This window comes from Megalops cyprinoides, chromosome 24, assembly GCF_013368585.1.
Source record: "Megalops cyprinoides isolate fMegCyp1 chromosome 24, fMegCyp1.pri, whole genome shotgun sequence".
Taxonomy (NCBI): domain Eukaryota; kingdom Metazoa; phylum Chordata; class Actinopteri; order Elopiformes; family Megalopidae; genus Megalops; species Megalops cyprinoides.
The window spans coordinates 6,530,348-6,552,714 of record NC_050606.1 but is presented as its reverse complement, the minus strand read 5'-3'; the positions used below and the strand labels follow the sequence as shown (position 1 = coordinate 6,552,714).

The 22,367-nt window shown below is 46.1% G+C and overlaps 1 protein-coding gene across 1 annotated transcript in view; it reads right to left on the bottom strand.

Moving 5' to 3' along the window:
* LOC118770982 (cadherin-2-like) overlaps positions 1-22,367 on the bottom strand; it is a 65,473-nt gene that overhangs the window by 42,854 nt on the left and 252 nt on the right. The window contains exons 2-3 of the mRNA XM_036518789.1: positions 22,210-22,344; positions 19,248-19,356 (exon numbers count right to left, since the gene is read on the bottom strand). Coding sequence (XP_036374682.1) covers positions 19,248-19,356; positions 22,210-22,266 — 166 coding nt within the window. The 5' untranslated portion in view covers positions 22,267-22,344. The remainder of the gene's footprint in view (positions 1-19,247; positions 19,357-22,209; positions 22,345-22,367) is intronic.

Genomic DNA, 22,367 nt, shown 5'->3' with positions numbered 1-22,367 from the left:
ACCTCCTGGCCGAGGCTGTAACTTAAGGAAGCCCTTCGCTATCAGCTTTCAGGCTGAGGGGAACAAATGGGAGAATGCATAACATGGCAAACCCACAATGCTAAAAAGCCCTTAAAAGCCAGAAACAAACAGGGGAAAAAAAACACGGAAATATGCTGGATATTCAAAACCAATGAGGTCTGGAGAACATGGCCAGGCATGCATGGACGATCTGTGGGGACACTTTCAAAACAAACAGCCTCCACACCACAGAGACAGTTTGAAGGGAGCCTTCCATTCGGTCCAAATACCGCACGCTCTGTTTTTAATTCTGAGAGACGCATTTAACCAATAGTCACTTTGTTTTCATTTTTATGACAACAAAAATCTCTTCAAGAGACAAAAAAGGTGGCATATGTTTAAATCCTAAAACGTGAGAACACTGCCGCTAGATGGAACATACCCCCATCTTCACATAAAAAAGCAGTGCATTTCTGCAAGGGACAGAAACACTAACCACCTCGATACAACGCCGTGACCCAGCCAAAACACAATTTCCCTGCTACAGCGGAATGCAGAAAGCCATTTCCATTTGGAGCGCTCCCGCGCCGCAGTCAAAGAAACCCGAAAATGCATGAAATGTTCCACCAAACCAGGGCCGTGGCAATTGATTTAAAACACTGGTGTGGGAAGAGGGGAATGTTTTTGCATTTTATATTATACAATTTTCATGTTTTTTTTCTTTGCAATTGCCAAAAGGGCCTGAATGGCAGTGGTTACCTTAAACCAGCAGCATTTGAATTTATAATTTGTCACAATATTAGGTTCACAAAAAGTTCACTTCACTCCTGTGAGAGGAGGAGGCATTAATGAAGTATTCTTGAGAAAGAAAAAAAAAACTATACACACACTGCTGGCCTGTTAAAATTTAAAATGTGTGTGTGTGTGTGTGTGAGTGTGTGTGTGTGTGTGTGTGTGTGTGTATGTGTGCGCGTGTGTGTGTGTGTGTGTGTGTGTGTGTGTGTGTGTGTGTGTGTGTGTGTGTGTGTGTGTGTGTGTGTGCGTGTCTGTGTGTGTGTGTGTGTGTGTATGTGTGCGCGTGTGTGTGTGTGTGTGTGTGTGTGTGTGTGTGTGCGTGTCTGTGTGTGTGTGTGTGTGCGTGTGTGCGTGTGTGCGTGTGTGCGTGTGAGTGTGTGTGTGCGCGTGCGCGTGCGCGTGCGTGTGTGTGAGTGTGTGTGTGTGTGTGTGTGTGTGTGTGTGTGTGTGCACGCTTTCCCCTGATGTTTGCGAATTTGTCCCTCTCACAAAAGATCTTTGTGTTGCGCGTTCATTGATTAGCAGCATAGCCTGTGCTGGGGTACTGGCGCGTTTGGCGCTGGGGGTTGGGGGTGTGGGGTGGGGGGAAGGGGAAGGGGAGGGGTTTGGGGAGGGGGGGGTGTAAGAGGAAGCGACAGACAGCTGCAGCGGCAGCGGTCGCAGGCAGGAGTGAAAACATTTGTGTTTGCCTCCGATGGCATCCTCGTTTGGAGGATCACCGTCATCCTGAGACTCCGCAACAGCTGTGCTCAGACTGGCTGGGGCACACACACACACACACACACGCGTGCGCGCGCGCGCGGGTCCGCAGGAAGCCCCATAATGCCCTGCTCCTCCAGCTCCGGACAGCACAAAGAAAACAAGCCCGTGCACAAAGACCCAATCTTCACATCAGCTGGGGAAATTCAAAGCCAGTGTCTTTTCATTCATTTGAAAAAGAAAGAAAGAAACATGATAACAGAACTTAAAAAAGCTATACATCAATCTGGGCTGACTTCAATTCATTCAAAATTAAATTAAACAAGGCGCTTTGGCGCTCTCCGAAACACGCATGATCGGACAGAAATCCTTCATTCGGAAAAACCTGTCCGCCCATGCAAACCGCAGGTCCGCCCCGTGCAAACTGCAGGCCCGTCTCTCTCTGACAGACGTCACGTATCGCTCGGGCTTGCAAATGGAAAAACAAGGTGTGAGATTTAAATGGCCTCTGGCAGATGGTGCTCTAGGGCAGCGACGCTTGGGTTAAGAGCCCCAGTTTTACATCTTCTCACACCGGCAGAAAGCCTCCTGCTAAAAACATTAAAGGTCTTTATTATCCCTGGCCGGTCTGGCCGCGGACCGTAATGAAGGCCAGTGTCCTGGCCGCCTTTTATTAGCTCTCTCTCTCGCACTGGGCCAAAACCCTCGGGAGACATCTGGCTCCATCATCTGAGGTAGGCCTAATGGGGTCTGGGATAGGCTTAGATTTACAGTTTGGTGCATTCCAGCCTCAATCATCTGTCGCCAAGTTAGGCCGTAACCTCCACCTCCCGCGGTCAGCGGAGGGTAGGGGACAGCAAGGGTCCTCATTAGCAAACGCGTCCCGTGTACTCGATAAATGACCTTTTGCTTATCTGCCATTACAGCCAAGCTGCCAAAAGCAAGCACCTTTGGGCGTACGGTGGGTTGTGTTGCTCGGTTGTGGGCATATATGCACTGAGGGAAACCCCAAGGAAGCAGCAAAATAAAGGATCTTGTTTTTTCAAATTTACTCGGGTTTAAGTGAAACTAAATGAGACAAAACGCACCCCACTGAAGTCCCATTTTGCATTCTGCGCCTGACACTCAAAGAGCCGCAGGATCGGTCGGAAGGTAAAACCAGTTGCCGGGTGCCGATTCTGGTCGCCCCTGACAACCCCCGGTTTGCACATTTGAGCCTCCTTCTTTTGGCGTGGGGGAGGAGGGGGATGGGGGGAGGAGGGGGGTGTTCTCTCCCTTTAATAGCTCCCTTCCCCCTTTCATTACAAACACAACAGAGTCAACTGTGTCAAATCCATCAGCAACGGCCTGGGAAGTCAATACAGGGCCAGTGGCTTTGCCTCCAAACCAAGGCTCCTGCTGACACCAGGAACGCATTACGCCAACTGCCTGATCTGAGATCCTCCCAGCAGGTTCACAAGTGCTTCTGACTTATACTGCTGAACAATGCAATGTATGCCACATATATGTAAAACACTGGTTTATTCACACATAGCTATACATCTGTATGAATTATATAAAGTGTGAAACTGATAATAATGTGATTTGCTGATTTTTTTTTTTACCTCAAAAATTAATTTTCACAAGCCTCCAGAAGTGCGTAGCCTGTGAAGGAGAGTGAACACAGTGTGGCGTTCAGAGGAGAGAACACGAACGCGCTTTGAGTAGTCCTGGTAAGCCTATGGCTTCTGCAAAGAGGATTTTGCATAAACACGTTAATCTGCATACTGTCTTGAAGTGCTTAAAAGACCGCGCTCCGTCTAAATTCAGACGGAAGGATCCGGAGCCAAACAAACAATGGCTCCCTGTGCATTTTAATCCCCTCCTTTAAAGTAACAAACCGGAAAAAAACAAAAACGCTCCAATCTTCTGGAGGAAAACAATTATTGTTAATGGGACTGGAAGCTGTTCGCAAGTACAAAAGCGTTCTGCGAAGCTCCGGCGGCGTGTTTTCAGCCTGGCTGATGGCTCCAAACAGGTGGCTTCTGACAATTAACACCTCCGAACCCTCTCACCTCCCTTTCCATTTGCTTGGTCTGACACCCTTGTGACACGGCGAGACAAAAGGAGACAGACACCTCGCTTGTGTTAAAGCTCATTTCCTCCTCTGATAGGGAAGCCTATCTCATCAGACCCGTACAGATTTAACCCTTCGATGACTATGCTAAGATTAAAAAAAAACGAAATCAAATAGCTACAAACAGGGACACAGAAAATTATTGAGGGTGCTCTTCTTACTGTAAAAAAAAAAAAAAAATCACAATTTAGCCACTCACATCTTTTGGCTTATGTTGAGACGTGTGTCAAGAGTGAGTGGGCGTGCAGTGACACCCGACGCAGCTCAAAAGGAATCCTACTGAACCACGCAAGGACGTCAAGTAAATGAAACAATCCCATCATGCTTTGAGACCTTACATAAATGGTAAATAAACAAAGGAGGGAGAGTGAGAGAGAGCGGGAGAGAGAGAAGTGCATCATTTAAAGCTAGACCTTCTCACTAGGAGAATATTATCATTTGTAATGTCGCCCAATCAAGGGTTTGGCCCGGGCTGACGATGAGATGTGAGTTGTTATTAATTCACTGGCTGCGGACCACGTTCAACAGAGGATTGATGGGAATCAGCAAAACAGAGCTGTTTTCTTCCAGCTGCGGTTCGCTCGGGTCAGCCTCCCCATCATTTTCAAGCGGGAAAAATGGTATTTCAATAATATAAAATATGGCAAACACGCATGTACTTACCAACACAGGACGGTGGCAAGTGCGCTTAGGCAAAAGTAGAGTTCAACAGAAAGGCTTTAAGTGTGTTTTAAGCCTAAGGGTGACAGCAGGGAGCAGTGTGAGTGAACCCTTTCACCTACACTAAGCTGCCTTTGTATGACACAGTGAGAATGTAATAAATGAGAATTAAGAACACGGTCCAACTGCACGTCTCTGATATGAACAACCCCATGAAGGTTAGATATGAAGAAAATGTGGGTTAATAATGCTGAGAGACGAGCAGAGGAAGGCACTGATATGGAAGCCCATGTATGACAGGGGGTAGACGAACGCTGGCAGCAGCAAGCTTGGCCAAACAAAGGGCCTTTCATGTTCCCTGTGAGCTCTGACACAGACTGAAGGCTCATCTGAGGGTTTTTCTTCCACATTACGGCGCTTATTGACATTAAGACGCCAACCTAAACGGTGGTCCGATCGCATATTAGAAGGGTCGCGCTACGTTAAGGTCATGTTTATCCTAATTCCCGACACATGCCCTCATTAGCTGCGCCTGAAACCGAAAGCCAAGCGCCGGAAAAGTCTTTTTTTTTTTTTTGAGACTCCTTCTCACCAGAGACAGGGTACAGCGTGACTTTGGCGAAGTCCAAAAAACCCAGCCCAGCTGTCGCGTCTGCAAACAGATGAGACGGGCTTCAACTGGCGGGACGCGTGCCAACCGCCACTTACCCCGGCAGAAACGCCGCTTAGGTTTATCACACAGCTGTCACCTTACGCGCCCACCCCCTCCCCCGCCCCCCCCCCCGCCATGCCAGGCGCAGTGCGGCCCGTCGGTTAGCGTTCGGCCTTGCTGCTGAGCTACGTGCCAGTGCAAATTTCAGGGAAGATATCCTTGATATGGAGAAGCTTTTAAAACATCGCAGTGCATGTGTTGCTTAGCAGACGTCCTTATTCTTAGCAACTTACAGAGTGTACACTTTGGCACGCCCTCCATATACACAACCGGATAACTTGGGGTCAGCACATCTCTCAAGGTTACAACAGCAGTGTCCTACCTGGGCTTGGAACCAGGAACCATTTGGGAACCCTGCTCCCTTACCACTAGAGCACACTGCTCCAGGAATCGAGAAGTAAATGTCACAGACAGTTAGACGCCAGATTTAAGATACCTCAGGAACTGAGGGGCCTTAGCAGCCAGTGTCAGGGCAGGGTAGCATCAAGCCCTTTCACGAAACGCTGGCAGCGTCCGACATGCCATGATTTGTGCTTCAGGCCCCCTTTATTTTAGAGAGGCACGGAAGTCTGTGCGGGTTAAGGTTATCCTGAGATACGTTCAACAACAGGGCCATTGTGCTCCCTCAAGGTTATGCGATACAGGTGGAGGGAGGGGTGATCAAGAGCACTTATCACGCGGTTTCTGGATACGGGGTGGGGGGTGGGAGACATCGTCGCAGCTGCGTCCTCCGCGCAAACTCCGCCCGCCACGGACAGAATTCGGGAAAAGCAAACGGCATGAAAAAATTCCACCCAAGTCCTCGTCTCTTGTAATCAAGGAAATGAGCGCTGACCAGTGAGGAGAAAGCCGTGTGTTTTCCTTTTTTCGAATCTTGGCCCATTTCTGTTGCGTCGCCGAGGCACCTGCATTTCATTAACAGGCATTTTTCGCATGTCAGAAAGCGCATTATGGATTCTCAAAAAGCCCTGATCAGAAGTAGACCTGGCATGTGTGAACAAGCGTGACACGTTATGGAAGTTCTTTAACATCAGCCAAACCCAAATGTACATTAAAATGCCTTTAACAAGAAACGCAGGCACAAGGCCCTCTGGATACATATGAATAAATAATAATTCATGCTGGCATCTTCCAAAGGGACCCCGATCCGCCATATTTCAAACCATGTAAAATTACAAATGAGCATTTTGTATATCATTCTAATGTATGTATGAATACTGCTATGATGTCAGTGGCGTGCATTAGGCACAATATGCGAAATTAAGGCAATTAAATGAGTCATTCTTTCTGAATTCCCGTCTGCTATGCCATCCGTAGTGGGAGTGATTTGTTTCATGTTTGCAGCGAAAAATCCCTTACATTCCACGCTTCTGAATGATTGCAGGCCCTGGCACTGTCCCATGAAGAGACCCCTTATGAATAAGGCATAACTTCATTGTGTCAGAGTGCTAAGAACAACAGTAGTAATGCACTGCCACTGAAAAAAAAAAAGAGTACAAACCCGGCCGTGTGTTAATGACATCAGAAATCCTGGACCCATGCACTATTCAAGGCCGAATGAAGAGCTCCTTTATTTCGCTATCACAAACAAATGACTTATTATTAGTTCTCTTTGGCTTGTTTATTTAGTAAGATCGGTCATTTTATATCGCTGAGTGCTGTTTATAAACAGTACACACCACAAAAATAATGTGCAAGAAATAATAAGTTAGCATATTGATTAGCTTAGCCTAATAATTAGTGTGTCCTTTTGCATGACAATGCATGCTTTTGGATATATGTACGTACACACATATGAGTGTGTGTCTATATATGACGTGTGTGTGTGTGTGTGTGGGTGTATTTGTACTCTTTCAGAGAACCTGAAAACGTGATCAAGTCTTATCTCTGTTGATATGATTTCATCAACTCGCACCCACTCCCAAAACAGCCACTCGGAGAAACAGCCCATTAAGATGGCTCCAGAGACACTTAGTAGCCCAAAATAAACTGTGAGTACTGCCTTACTTCATGGTTCCTCTACTCACTGTGTAATAAACGGCCGAAGGATTCAACAAGCCGCTCCCAATGAGTATGTGGAAACACATTAATGCTGACGCAGGCATACTGACCAAACCTCAGCCATCTACAATACGCCTAATAAATTCTTTTGGGGCTAACAGGACGGTGATGGTCCAACTCAACCTCCCCACAGCTGCCGCTCCGTCAGTTCCAGGGAAGAAATTAAAGCGGTAAAAAATAAAAATAATAGAAAAACATTATATACACATTAGTACTCTCAACCGTCCGTGCCGCTACACTGCTAAACATCACAAAACTGAAATTCAGATAAATGCATTGCATCTTACACTCTACGTTTCCATTTCTTCCTGTGGTATTGGAAAAAAAAAGATGTCTGCTGAAGTTATTTTCTTAAAGTGGGGCTGAGAAAAGCAACGAATGAGTCACTGCGCCCAGCTCGGATGCTAACAGCTGCTCGAGAAGAAGCAGAGTTTGTCTCTCAAAGTTAACAGCGGTCTGGCCTGCGCCGCGGTAAGCTAAAGAAAAGAAATGGTTAACTGCGAGACCATAAAACCACGCGGAATTGTAATGCAGCATCTCTGTGCATCCTGCTTCACATAAGCCTTCTGCCCACAGCGTGGGGGAGACGCTCATCTTGGGGGGGGGAAACCAGTCTAAACATAATCTTCCACGATTTCATCATGGGCCGACATTCTTTAACGCTGGGTGAGATGACGGACACTGGCGTACTTCTCTTTCCTTTAATCCTCGTCATCGTAAATAAAGACAGACGGCGTAAAAGCTGGGCCCGTAAAGATTTATCAGAGAGAGGCAGCGTAGTTAGAGTCCTCACCGGTGCTCAGCGTGGACCTCTTCAGCTGCGGCGTACCATTGGAGTCAAATTTATGGCCCTAAGCATTTCATACCCCTTCTTCGGTATATCACTCAAGACAACCATGAAAGGTCAATAACCTTGGCTGATAGTGTTTATACGGTTGGGTATGCCATAAATTAATGGAGACGCTGTTATTCCAAAGGACTTAAGTCGAGCGGGGCATCTCATTTCTTAAAAAGGTCACTACACTAAATCTGAGAGAGTACAGAAACAAAAGTGGATCAATGGATGATGAGGGATTAGAGGAAGAGGTGGACCTGCGGAGAAATGATTACATCTGTCCAGCATTGCTCGGTGAGACAACCCATGCGTCTGTCTCGGAGTTTCACCACATTCAAACGCTCACATCTGCGACATCAAATGTGTGTTAACAAGGCAAAACACCAGCGCTTCCCGTAGCGGCAGCTACATACGGACCAGAAATTGCTGTAGACGCATTTTTTTATGGAGGGACAAGGAAATCAAATGCCCCCGCCAAAATCTGTTTCCCGTCTCCTTCTCCGCCATAACCTCTGAGCGTTCGTGGCGCGGACGCGCGCTTCGTTTTGCGGGCTCCGCTCTCGACAGCTGATTCGGCCGTAAAACGTGTCCTTCAATTATGCAGAGTGAAAAACACGGCAGTGTCATGCGGCGCTGTCTTCCCCGAAGGCATGTTTTCCCCGTTTCTGCTGAGCCCACAGTAATAAGCCGCGCGCAGAGGCAGCACACATGGCTAGCTTTTTTTAATACGCCGGTAAATAACGGCGGACATGGAAACGGCGAGTGGCGTCGCGCGGAAAGTCGGGAAAACCATGCCGCATAAACGAACGACAGCGACCCAGCTACTGCGTCGGACGGTTAGCTCCACGTCATAAAGACCAAGCTAAAATATTATCCATCCTCTCCTTTTGACTAGAACAGCAGAAGAACAGGTCACTGAAATGTTTAATGAAAGACAGGCCCTTGGGGAATAACGGGCATCGAATATCACGTTCGGTGATGTGTTTACACTGCCTGTTGACCTAGCGGGCACATAGCATTGTTGCTGTTACGAGAAACCACACTTTTCTTTTAGACATGTTACAAAACATCGGTAACCCTCCCTGCGGAAGTCAACTACAGGGTGACGCATACCAGTGAGACAAACCGGTTTTCTGTGCATCTAATTCCGAAACACCGAGGTACGGCAGATCGCGCTCAGAAAACGCGAAGAAACGAGAGGGAAAGAGCATCAAAATGACAAGCGCCCTCAAGTAATAGAGACAGCAATCTGACAAAATGCAGAAGTGCAGCTCATTAGCAGGCTCGCTACCGTTAATGAGGAGGCCCTGTCCAAAAAAATTCTGGATGAAGGGGAAAAAAAAGTGTAGAGTTGAATTCATTGAGCAGCCAAAATCTCTTCATTCCTGGCTTCCATGTTTCCATGTTTCATTCATTATTATAAATCACATGAGTGGTTCCCAGCTCCACAGAGTATTAGGGATTAGGGACGTGAATTTGGATTCATTTGATTTTCAAATACTCTATGCCCCCAGCCCCCCACCCCTCACCCCCCCCTCAAGATCAGATATTCAGAAAAATTCAAACTGACCTTTTTTTTTCTTGAACTCACTGTGTGAAACCACTTTTCTTCTAGGTGAATACAAACCCAGCGCAAAGAGATCTGTTCTCACTTTGAGAAGGGATTATTGTTATCAAAGAATTATCTGGTATTTTTGTCAGCTGGGTCTTCAGCTTGCCTTCACGAACACGGATGAGGGAGGTTAAAACTCTAGGTCTTTCAGACAATCCTTTTTGTACCAATCAAAGTGATCAACATTATAACTAATAATCAATAATCCTACCAAAATACACACCTCAATTCATATGACGTCATCCATTTGCCATCACGTATTCTCAAAGGGGAGGCTGTCTTAACAAACTAAAAAACATCCAACTAACCCACACTATGCCGTACAGAAAAAAAAATAAATAAATAAAACATAACACACCTGACCCGAACAATACTGAAAGGCAAGAGGTGGGCCCGGGCCCAGCCGCGGCTGCCAGCGAGCCCATTAATTCGAGTGCTCTCGGAGGTGATCACATGGAGAGTGGAGTAAAGGTTTCGCTAGGCGGGAGGTGAGCACTCATCAGAGGGCGGTGTGGTGAAAATGCTAGCGCGTGGTAATACGAGCCGCCGCACAATGGAACCCGGCACAGCGCCGGGGAGGGCCTGGCTCCACTCCCGTCAGGAAGTCGTGTCCCTCGGTTAAAATATCTGGGGTAAGTCATCGTCGCCGCCATGCTGTTAGCGGCATGATGTTCTGATGCTGTACAGTATCTCTAGCTCTGTTCCCACTTTGGGAATAAATCTGCTTTTGATTTGCCAAAATTTGATTGTGCGCATGTCCTTTTCCAAAGCCTTTTGATACAGTTTATTTTTTTTTATTATTGATTATTGAGTATGGGCACACATACAAGAGAGGACAAAGATTTTCTCCTTCTTTGTATTTTGTTTTTCCAAAGAAGGAAATTCAGCCTGTTGACAGAAACCTGAACTAAGCGCCAAGCAATAAGTAAAACTATGCAGGGTGATACCACCTGATACTGAGGGCCACAACCAATCTTAGCGTGGCAGCTATCTTAACATTTAATCTACAAAAAAAATTACTGAATAAGCAAAAGACCAGGAAACCAAGCATCCCTTCTGAGTAGAGTCAGCGAGGCTTCGGCCTTATTTCGTCCTCGTCCCCTTGGGCCCAATGTGGCCTGAAACGGAGGGACCACACTGAAACCTGAGCTTCAGACAGCCAGGGATAACAAGCAAAACAAGCACAACAAAAACTAGTGTAATGCGGAGCACAATAAAGGGCTTTGAAGGCCGTTTGGGCATGCGCCGTGCCAGCAGCGAAAACAGACCCTCTTTGTGGGCCGCGCAGCCCCGAGAAGAAATATGAAGTTCTCTGCGCGTACCAAACAAAACCCTCCATCCCATGGGCAGGAGCCGAAGAATCCGCGGGCAGTTATTTTTTTTCTCGTTTTTTTTGATAAAATAAACATTTCGGTCGCCGGCACTGACCTATTGTCGACCGGCTGCGGTTAAGCGGCAGTGGAGCGCACCGCCGGGTTTTTTTCTGCTGCGTCTGGGATTTCGGGAACGAGGTGGGGGGGGCGAGGGGTGGGGGGTGGAAGGGGGGCAGCGGATCCGCTGAAAGCCAGGCCAGTGCTGCTATTTATACACAGCCTCATTACATGCAGGGGTCGTGTAACACGTTTCCAGATGTCTTTGATGGTTAAATAAAAACTCGCATATCCGGATGTGGGGACTACGTTTGCATAACCTCGCCGAGGCCAAGACAGCCGTCGTTTCAGATACCTGCCTTACTGAAACAGTGTTACAAGCTGTGATTGTTTAAGAAAAGTGATCCCTGTTCTTTTTTTAGGCCTGAAAAAAAAACACTGGCATTTTTTTTGTAGTATGGGAGCTTTGGGAGCTTTGACTGAAGCACTCACATCTATTTTCCCACTTGGTGGCCTTGGTGTATTAAACTGCATAAATAACCAAGCTTAACTTTGTTCTGCCACCCCAGGACGCCTGGCTACCCCCTCCCTTCATAGCTAAACACACCCCGGTCATGTCCCCTGTCTGCTCTGACCCAGCAGCGAGGTGGAAAGGGCTTCTAGTAGCAGTCAGAACAGCAGAGTCACTGACCGACTTTCATCACAGACTGAAGATCCACCTTTTCACTTCAGACGACAGTTTGGCTTCTCCACCCAAGCATGAACCCCCCCCCCCCCCTTTTATGTAGCTTTACTGTAGAATATGTTGCAGCTTTTCTATTTAGCATGTTGTTGTCTTACTACAATATCTACCACCACACTTACTTATCAAAGCATCTACACAGTGGTTATCTCAGCACTATTAATGGCTCATTACATTACATTACACGCCGTTACAATACATTACATTACATGCCAGTGTATAACATGCACTCTGCACCCAGTCTTCACAAGCTCCACCAGATAAGAGCATGTGCAAAGCATAAAAAGGAATGTAAGTGTAACAAAAAGACATGCAGTGGGAATATGCATGTGATTCCACAGTCAGATCTCTATGGACGTGTGAGGGAGAGTGGGCTGCACCAGGCAGAGCGGATGTGGGACTGATGCGTTCTGGGATGGGCTCCAGCACAGAGCAGCACAGGCTCCATCCTCAGCGGGGATGTGAGATGATGGGTCACGTGACCGCAGCGCAGGAGGTGTGAGTTGCACGAGCCCCTGGCACCAGCCGGGAGCCTCAGGCGCTGACCACCAGGGAGGCCCCGCGGCCACAGCGGGCTGCCTGGGCCCGACAGGCCGACGATATGCCAAGGACATGCTCCCCCTCTCTCGCTCCCTCACTCTTTCGCTTTTACTTTCTCTCTGTTCATGGCTTTCTTCTCTTTCCTATTCTTTTTCTGTTTCTATGCCTCTCTGCCTTTCTCTTACAGTCTCCTTTTTCAGTATGTCTTTTCTGAATCTTCACACTTTTCACAGCCATACACACACACACGCGTGTGCACACACACTCTCACACATACAAACAGGGTCAAGACAAATCGCCAAGCCGCCACCCCGTCACCGTCACCCGGAGCGATCCACGGCCATAAGTGGGAAATGGGGGGGGGGGGATTTCCAGATAAGTCAGTGGGTGGTGAGAAGGGGTGGGCGGTGCGAACGAAACGTAAACTTCCTTTATCAGTGAGCCATTCCAGAAGTCCCACTGCTGCGAAATGCGTGCAGACAACCCGTGCCGATAAGGAGCCGACAACGAAAGGTCAGGCATCTATAAAACATGGCCCCCTTCCACGGGCGCGGAGCACGGCCTTAAAAGGCGCACGCCCTGGCGCAAATTAGACACATACCGCTGCGCTCCATCGCATTATTATTTTATGGTTGTGAAAACGGTCGCAGGACTGCCGTGAGGGCCGCGATCAAAGATGCGCCGGGGTGAGGCGGCCCGCTCCCGGGCGAAGGCGATTACAGCCGTCGCTCGCCCGTGCCTGACCTCAGCTCAGAGCCAATCACATTGCACGTTTCTGAGGGGCCGCACAGAGAACGTGAACAACATGCACTGGTGCTGGGTAAAATTTATTACGCTTCATAATGTACAGCACAATCCCCCCCAATACCCTGCGGCAATGTTTAGCTGAGAATTGGAGCACGGACTTCATTACAGCATATTGATCATGCCAAACAAAGACCCTGGATCTATCGATCAGTTCCAAAAATAAATAATAATAAAAAAAAAACCTACTACTACTACTGGTAGGGAGCAGTGGAGTGGAGTGGTTAAACACACAGGGAATGTTGGGAAATTCTGTATTCTGTATTCTGGGGCGAGTGTTTGAAACCAGAAAGCATTTCGGTGACTGTTAACACTTCATGCCAAGACTAAGCAGAGGTGCTGGACCCTTCGTTACTCAGAGCAACTCCGTTAACACGAGAGTCCATGGCCGCACGCTGTCGCCAGCGATTCAGCCTACTTCCTACCAGCTTTGAGTCACAGGCCTCTTTTCACAAACCTCGTTAATCATCCAATTAACCCTACTCAATTGCGCAATTAAGCACTCAGATCAAAATAAGACCATATTAACTTGTTCTCATTATGAGAAAAAAAGGAAAACTTATCAAAAATTCAAAACAAAATCATTCAGACTATTCAAAAACGCTTAGTGCCTTCACTTCCAAAACAACAATTTATATTTAGTTTTATGGGCTCTGTTTATACAATAACAACAGTTAGAACGGATATAGATGTCATTAAATTACAATGTATGGCAACATGAACTTATAAATGCTGAGTGGAGTTTAATGCTCCTATTTTTAAATAGGCCCCTGGGCAATTCCTCAGTACATTTGCTTATCAAAAGACGTTCATTTACCTAGCAAAAGACACAAGGCAGGCAGAGAGTGAATCAGCCTCTGCGAAACAGTACATACAATAGAGTTTTTTAAATCACAACACTGACGACTGTGATGAATTGCTTGTGTTAAAAGAACCTGTTTTCACTCACACCAAAAAAAGTACCACCCCCCCCCCAAGTCATGAAAAGGTTGTGCAAGGTCTGCCAAAACCCACTTAACAAAATGGGGTGAGCCAGGGTCACGTCTGGCCCGAAAACTGCTTTAAAAACATGTCATACTGTGTTTATCTGCGCCAGGAACCAACAAGATGCTGACAGACCGCGGAGGTTGATAATGACAAAACACAAATGGTACTTTTCTTTACAAAAGAGCCAATGAAAACACAGATCTGTCCCTTTGCCATGGTTAATGCTTTGTTTAAAGGACTGTTTTCAGGGTGCTAACACCAACATTTTCTTATATTCCATAGACATCAATTTTGGTTTGAAATAAATGCAGATGCCAAATCCCAATTTCCACTGGTAAATACAACAAAAGAAATTAAGCGGCATTCTTCTCTGCGATTTATCAAAACAACAGACAGCCACTAGATCCAGGAAAGACGGTTTATAAACCTCTCGTAAATCTCCTTGATCCATGTGAGCACTTCTCTATCAAGCCATGCAGCTGTGATCTCCCAGCTTGTCTGAACTGTAGCTAGCCCCTTTTTCCACTGTAGTGATGGAACCAGGCCGGCAACAGCTGGACCCAGAGCTGGCTAACCCGGAACTCCTTTTCCAGTGAATTACCATGAACCACAACTGTAACATGTAACATCTCACTGAATACTGCTGTACGCCCAGGTTCAGATGACTGCCTAGACTCTAACTGAAGTACAAGGTTAAGATTTCCCCCCCCAGGAGTCTAGACTCCATATTCCTTCTGTTTACATCTAGTTGCTTGCTGGGATCTGCTGGGGCAGCTTGACAGAGAAGACAAAAGAACACCGATCCAGGACCCGGCGCCGAACAAACCCGGCCCAGAACCAGCTCCGCAGTGTGACAGTAAGAGGGGACTCAATCAGCTGTGTCGCCCCGCTTGGAGTTCAGACCCCAGCGGAGGGGCCGGGTGGGAGGGCCGGAACCCGGTTGACATGGAAACATTACAAATGGAAGTGAACGGTAGATGAAATAGAATAATCAACGCAGGCTCCTTGCAATTGCTCATCAGCTAAGCATACTTAATTAGTCAAATCTTAAATGAGAAGTTTGGCACAGGGAGAGAAAGTAGGACGGCTTTGGGGGAGGGGAGTGGGAAGGGGTGGGGGGGGTGAGACTGCACACTAGTGTTACAAGTTCAATGAGGCTTTCGGCTTTTTAATTAACCTAGATTTGGAGAACAAAGCCCTCATAGTGGAATGATCAGGTTTGGTTCTGATATCATAGCCTAGGAGATCCTGTCTGAAAAGTGTCAGACGTACATATGTACAGACTCACGCACGGATGACTGAGCATATTTATAGAAGGTCTCAGCACCAACCAAAGCTGGCCAGTGATTTCCCACTTCTCCTTGTGAAATTCTGTCACTTTTAAATCTCAAACGAGCCTCTAACTTTCTGTTCTGATGTCTGTCACAAAAGCGTTCCAGGTGCAAATTGCCTTTGTAACTGAAAATTGCAAATGGATATTGAAATAGTCCGATACATGGCTTCATCATAACTCTAAGCTATTATTAACTGAGCCTAACAACGTCAGACCCATCGATTCACCAATTGTATGTCAGTCTCTGTTGGAAAAAATAAGAAACAAGAGCATACTGACATGAGTTAAGTCCACCGGATCAGCCGTTTATCTCACATTTTAGACAGCCTTTAAATTGTGCTGGCACTGTGGAGTCGTCCAGCGGAAATCCTTTTATTTTTTCCTGCTCAGAGCACAGTCATCGGCAGCCACTGTATCTGCGGCAGACTGTGGGAACGTCAGACCGCAGCGTGTCCTACAGCCTTGGGCTACGTAGGTGGCTCTCCCACTTTCAAACAAAGAGCATAACCTCCTTTCTGCATCGCTTGTGAATAGCCCCTGGATAAATCATTACTCCCTCTACTCCCACCACTTTCTTTTCCGGCAAAACTTCGTCAAATTTGCCTGAATGATTCCATTGAAAAGCAACGAGGCGGTTATCGGTTGTCAAAAGCCCGGGCTCTGATTGGACACCGGTGACCGAATCGTTCCTCTCCGGGAACAAAAATCATTATTTCTCGTTTCCACCAGGTGTTTCATATGACTACACTGATTAGGAAGCCCATTTTTGGTTGCTAAGAGCAGAAAAGAGTTTTTCTTTTTGGTCAGCTGTGAGGGCACAGGGTTCATTTCCCAAAGAGACCCTAGACAGGCTGTTTAGAATAACCTCCCCGTTAACCACACCATCACTATCTACCGCATTACCAGCCGTGTGGTGCAGTGGGAAGGAACATGGCTTGTAACCCAAATGTTCATATTACTTACTCAAATTGCCTCAGAAAATATCCAGCTGTATTAATGGATAACATGAAAAAAACTGTAAGCTATATAAGTCACTCTGGATAAAAGCGTCTACTAAGCAAAAAGTAAAGTAAGAACCTAATGTACTGAGAAGTTTTCTAATCAATTACTGCATGATTAGCACAAAATGCTAATACATATTTTTTCCTGAACCAGTGATGCAAAAATAATGTGACTAGACTATATTCCACCACTCTAACACTTATTGTGAGTTACATGGGGCTGAGAGGAAAATACTCCTTAAGAATAATGCCTATTTCTTATAATTATTATTTAGATATTGTTACAGTTTTAACTGCTTTAATATTTTCAGCTGGCACTTTTTGATAGTACAGCTAGCCTACATTTCTGCAGAACACCTCCACTGTCACAGCTGACTGTGAGATTTGTCTGTGAAAACTTTACACAGTCTTCACCCAGAGGTTAACCGACGTGATGTTGTTATGACTGAAGAAAAGAGTCCATTTTGTTTTGTTGAATCATCAAGCTTTCGCATCTTAAACGGCAGGTTAGGCCAAGAGGATAATTTAGTATTTACTGTTTATTTTTTCAGAAGCCGTCCACAGGAACTTAGGCGGAATAAAAAGGAAGCCCAGAACTTGTGTTTGTGGGTAGTCAGGTGAGAGTATTAATCTAAGCCTTGTCAGCATGCAGCATGTAGAACAAAGGTGCTTCTCACACACAGAATGTTAAAATTGCATTGCAAATGTGTTTTGTAAAGGGGAGCTTAGCATTCAAACATCACAGCATGAAAACATTGTCCTATAAGTAAGCGGGCACAGAAAACATTCATTAACACATGAGATTGCATTAACATTGTCCCAGAGCGAATCACAGAAACCTCTTTAGAGGCACATTAGAATGACTGAGATAGAGCTCTGCAACGGGGGGCCCCCCGACAGACAGACAAACAAAAGGGGGCATGATTACCAGCCGTTACGGACCATCTACAGCTCAACAGAAAGAGGAAACTGATCACCTGGAAGATCAAACAGTGACTATTTACAGGTAGGACAGAAATGAAAGCCCCCCCCCCCCCCCCCACCACCAACACCTCTGACTCAAAGTAGTGTCACGCCGTGACATTTAAGCACCCACTGTGAAATCCAATGCCGGTAGTTATCTTTTGTTCAAACTGCTCAGTGCCCCAGACCCAATCTCCTCCCAAGCCCTTGCATGCGGGTGATAGCATTGTTTCGGGCGCGCCTTATATGGTCATACTGGCATCGCAGCTTGGTTACACATGACTGTCACCTGAGTCAGAGGGAATAGTGACACTGGGTACACATTTATTGGAAGTGACGTGAAGATTACAGTCCGCACTCTCTGTCTTTTGACTATTTCGCGAACGATCGACCATCCTAAAAAACAACAGGTAGGAAAAAAAAAGTGTAAAACGGGCAGTAAAATTTGGGTTATTTCACTGCAAAGCGAACGTGGGCCTTTTCGATTCTCCTACATGGCCCATAACTTTGACTGACAGATTTAAGCAAGTGTTACTTTTTTCATCTCTTCCACAACATTTATTGTTTTGTGGCAGTTGTGGGTACAAATAAAAAAGTGCGAAATAAAAAAAATATAAGGAACACATGGTTTAAGGCCATCCCTCCAGCCACCTAGGAGTCTCTGGATTTACTCAGTGAACTGACAGATATATGCATTTACCCGCTCCATTTGTTTCTGTTTCTCTCAGATGCCTTTTTTTCTAGAGTCAGGAGATTATTTCCCAGGTTTCCCCCCTCAGATTTCTGTGTTTTTCTTTATTCTAGAGAGTTCCCTATGTTATGCACTTTGGGACACTGCAGTTATTAAAAATACATTGTGATTGATCGAGTAAATGTGTTAATCACGGCTAGGGAAATTGCTCAGAGCTCAGAGGATGAATATTCGGCCTTGGCTGCCACCAGTTTAACAATGCTGTCATATGCAAAGCCAGATCTATAAAGCAGCTTTTCTGAATTTGAATAGCCAAGCAAGTGGCAAGAGAGTGCAACATTACAAAGGTTACAGCTGGGGTAGCATTTTCTAGTTTGTATACTGCCTGGTAATTGCCAACACACTGTGGTTCCTCTTATCAACATTTAAGACTAATTGGAAGACCGCTATGGCGTATGCGTCTGCACAGCACTCACACTGCATAATTACACTGAATGCAACTGTACTCATACGCCAGAGCAAGATGTTATACTTCCTTCGTTGAATTATTTATGTGTACACGAGAATGAGTACCAAATATCTGAGACTTGTGACATGTGGTGGAGCACTGATAGCGTGCTTGTGAACAGCATGTGTTTGTCCACTAAGAGAGTCGAAAGGCACACTTTCTCAAAGGCATGGGACTTCAGCAAAGCAGGGCCGTTTAGGGGGGCAGCGTGATTGTGGCTCACAAAGATGACACCATTTTAACGTGACCGCGGCAGGTTACATCTGCACATTCAGGGTCGGGTCTCAGAACAGGAAGTGATGACCAGCGCCACTGTCCGCTCACAATGAAATGAGTCACAGTTTCAGCCCAGTCAATTTCTCTTTTTTTAAACCAAACACAAAAAAGAAGAAGAACACGGTCAGATAAAAATACCCCTGCAACGCAGACAAGTCCCACAGTCATTTTTAAAAATGACAACTACCCTTTTCCCCAAAGACAAAAATGCATAATTACGATGGCCCTCCTTATTAACTAGGCCCACATCCACACAGGAGTTTGGATATTCGCCTTACTCAGCTGAACTGAAACATTTTCGGGACTTCTGCAATTACCTCCCACACCCGCATGTACAAGACACTGATTAAAAGCAGGGGAAGCCGAACAAAAAAGATTTGGACTGACGAGCGGGATTTTTAACTAGCGCGCAAACCACACTCCCGACAAAGCACAGTGTGTACGCGTGTTTTTTTTTTGCTTTCCACAACCACACGCTGGCCCCACACACAGAGCGAGTAAGAAAGAAGCCGTAGCAAGTGCATAAACATCAGAGCGGTTACCATAGAGAAGAGGCTGTCCCTCCGTCAGACCCCCAGAGACGGCTGCGCTGTACATATCCTCTGTAAATCCGGGTTTGCACAGAGGGGCTCCTCTTGCATCTGCGGAGATCTGGAAGGAGGAGACAAGAGGTCATAAATCATTTCTCAAAATGCACTTCACTGCATCTTCAGAAAAAAAAAACACTCTCTTTTGGGGGGTCCAGGGTGGATGGGGGGAGGGGGGTGCACACTTCTCAGCTCCCTGCAAGTTTGCACAAAAGCATCTGTTGTTTTCAAGGAGGCTGCAATTAGGGTAATGAGGCCAAAAAGGCCAAGCGTTTGCCACGGGGGCCAGGCTGAGCGGGGAACAGGGCCCCGTTTGTTTGCATAGTCACTCCGGTGATTGTCACCCGGCACCCTCTGCCGCTGCGTTGCCCCGGGTAAGCACCCCCTCACCCCCCCCCCCCCTTTTCATATCAGGTGGAACGGAAAGCTACATGAATGGAGCAACAGTGAAACTCATGTAAATGTCTGGATGGCACGACATCCCACCCTCTCTCCCTTTCCCACTCTCACACACGCTGAGAAACGGTCTTCGCAGTTTGACTTTAGTTTATGCAGCCAATGACCTTTGTGCCTGTCAGAATTCAGAGACAGAGTAAGGTCAACCCTGTTTACTCCTGTAATCAATGAGAGATGGGGAGGACTGCCTCGCTCAGATACAGATACGTAGCGTAGGATATTAAGTGACACCGACGTCAGCAAGACACCCTGGGGGGGGCTGTCTGTCAAAGAATACTTCCTTACTTTATGATGTAAACAATGCCCCCCCCACCAAGAGCTTATGGCATGACTCACAATTGCATGACTTTTTTGTGGAACATTCCCCGCAGAGCCATTGTTTGACCTCTGTCACCCTAATAATGAAATCCTCCCAATGAACACCTCTGCTATCATTCCAAAAGAGAGCCCCGCCCACTTATGGCAAGAAAGACAGTGACTGTTTGAAATATAGTCTGCAAAGCCTTTCTACCCAGCTTCATAAAACCCTGCAATACTGCTGAAGTAGTATGACTACATACATTGTTTTAATTAAATATCTGTCTTATTGCATTGTGTAAATAAATAATATCCACATCACAGCCTATACATTTCACTTGATAGCAAGGACGTGGATAGCACAAAGTACTGACAGGTAATGTATATTCTTAAAGGGGAATGTTTCTTTGCTTCTTCTCAGAGTGAAACAGGGAGGTATCCCAGCATGATCTCTGTCTACAAATGTAATATCAATCTTCGTATAATATACTCCCTCATAACGGACCAAAACTAAGAGCAATTAGGTTAAACGGAGTGCGAGTAACAGTGCATCTGATCAAAAGGAATCACGAGCAGGTACAAATAAGATCAGATATACTGTGAAGCGTTTAACATGCAACCTCACCTCCCCAATACCCTTAATCGCACTTCTTTTGTGGGACCCACAAAGAATGCGGGCTGGGAGTTACACAGCACCAGTGCATTGTGGGTATCCGTGCCACTTGCTATTTTCAATCACTGGAATTTAAATGGGGGCGGGGGGGTGTATGCATTGTCTAACACGGCGAAATGTACGAAGTGCTAGCAACTAACGGCTTCCGACGAACTTGTGAAACACTTCATACACGCGTGCATTAGCCAAAGCGACGTAACTATTCTAACAAAACAAAACCAAACATAAACTCTTTTGGGGAAAATACGTTAAATTAATAAATAAATCTGGATATCCACACAGTAATTTTTAGGTTTCTATAATTATTCAGACTTCTGGAGTACTACAATGTATTCATTCGCATCATCATAGCTGTCTGGCAACGGCTACTTCAATAAACATCTTAAAACAATGCTGGCAGTTCCCCCCCACTGCTGGGTCCATAGCTTGTATGGGAAATAAATAAATAAATAATAACAGTGTATGCAATGTCCACAATAAGTTAGTATCCCATCCCTGGATAGAACTGGGTCAGCACGTCCCTACCAAACTATAGAACATGCTACTATTTTTTTTAACGCATGACAGATATCAGCGCCTGATATTGCTACTATAAGCCTACCCACTGGAGCACATCGACGTTTAAAACGCACATTCGCCGTTTGTTCTTTTCCAGAAATCGGCTGTGTATTTCATCAAGCAAACTAATGAAAGTACCTTTACTGAAGTGATGTAACGACACCTGATTAAAAAACAAAAACCGGAAAGGTCAATTGCCTTTTGCCTCATGTGGCGCCTTTAACATCATTTATCAGCTGTTGTGACTTATGCATCAGTCACAATATTTAAAACTACCTCACCACACCATCAGCGCCGTCAACTTCCTAACAACGCAACTTAAGGACGACGACTGGTCTTGTAACGGTTGCGGCACCCAAATTCTCCAAACGCTAAATATCCGTAACGGCTTGCCTATGGGACGATTAAAACTCTCTCCACATTAGACATTCAATTCCTTCTAAACACGACAGGACTTGTGCATAGTGCATCACGTAGTGCATCCAGTAAGTACGTCCTAGTGTTTTGAGCACTATGAATTTATGCGCTGGTACGGACGATCTTGCATTGTAACAATCCGATCACAGCCACAACGATTCATAGCATGAAATGATGCACAAGCTCGAAAGGAAGGACAAGGGGAAGAGTCGACCCTAAAGCGCCAGCATTTAGCTACCGTTTTGTGTGCTGCTTTCACTATTGGTGATGTTGCCCTGATGGCATCAAAAATACTCAAAACGTTGCACTCTGTCAATTATGTGCCTGACATATAAATACACGTTAAAAAAAACCCGAATCCGACAAATTCTGGTTAAAGATTTTTTAAAAAAAGTGCCGACACCGGGCATTAAATTGGACAGTTTTCAGCAGCATCGCCACAGCGAACAAGCAGACTCACTCGCTCCTGCTCAACTCAGCAGCGTTTCGCAAAACAGTAAAGCGAAAAAATATTACCTGCAAAGCTGCCAGGAGCGACAGCACAAGCATCCCCGAGCCCTCCTTTCGGTACATGGATATGCGTTTTATCTCCCTCGTTCGGAATCCAGTGATAGATAGGTTTCCGTTCGGACCGATGCGCTACGACGTTCTCTGAAACAAAAGCGGCAAGGGCA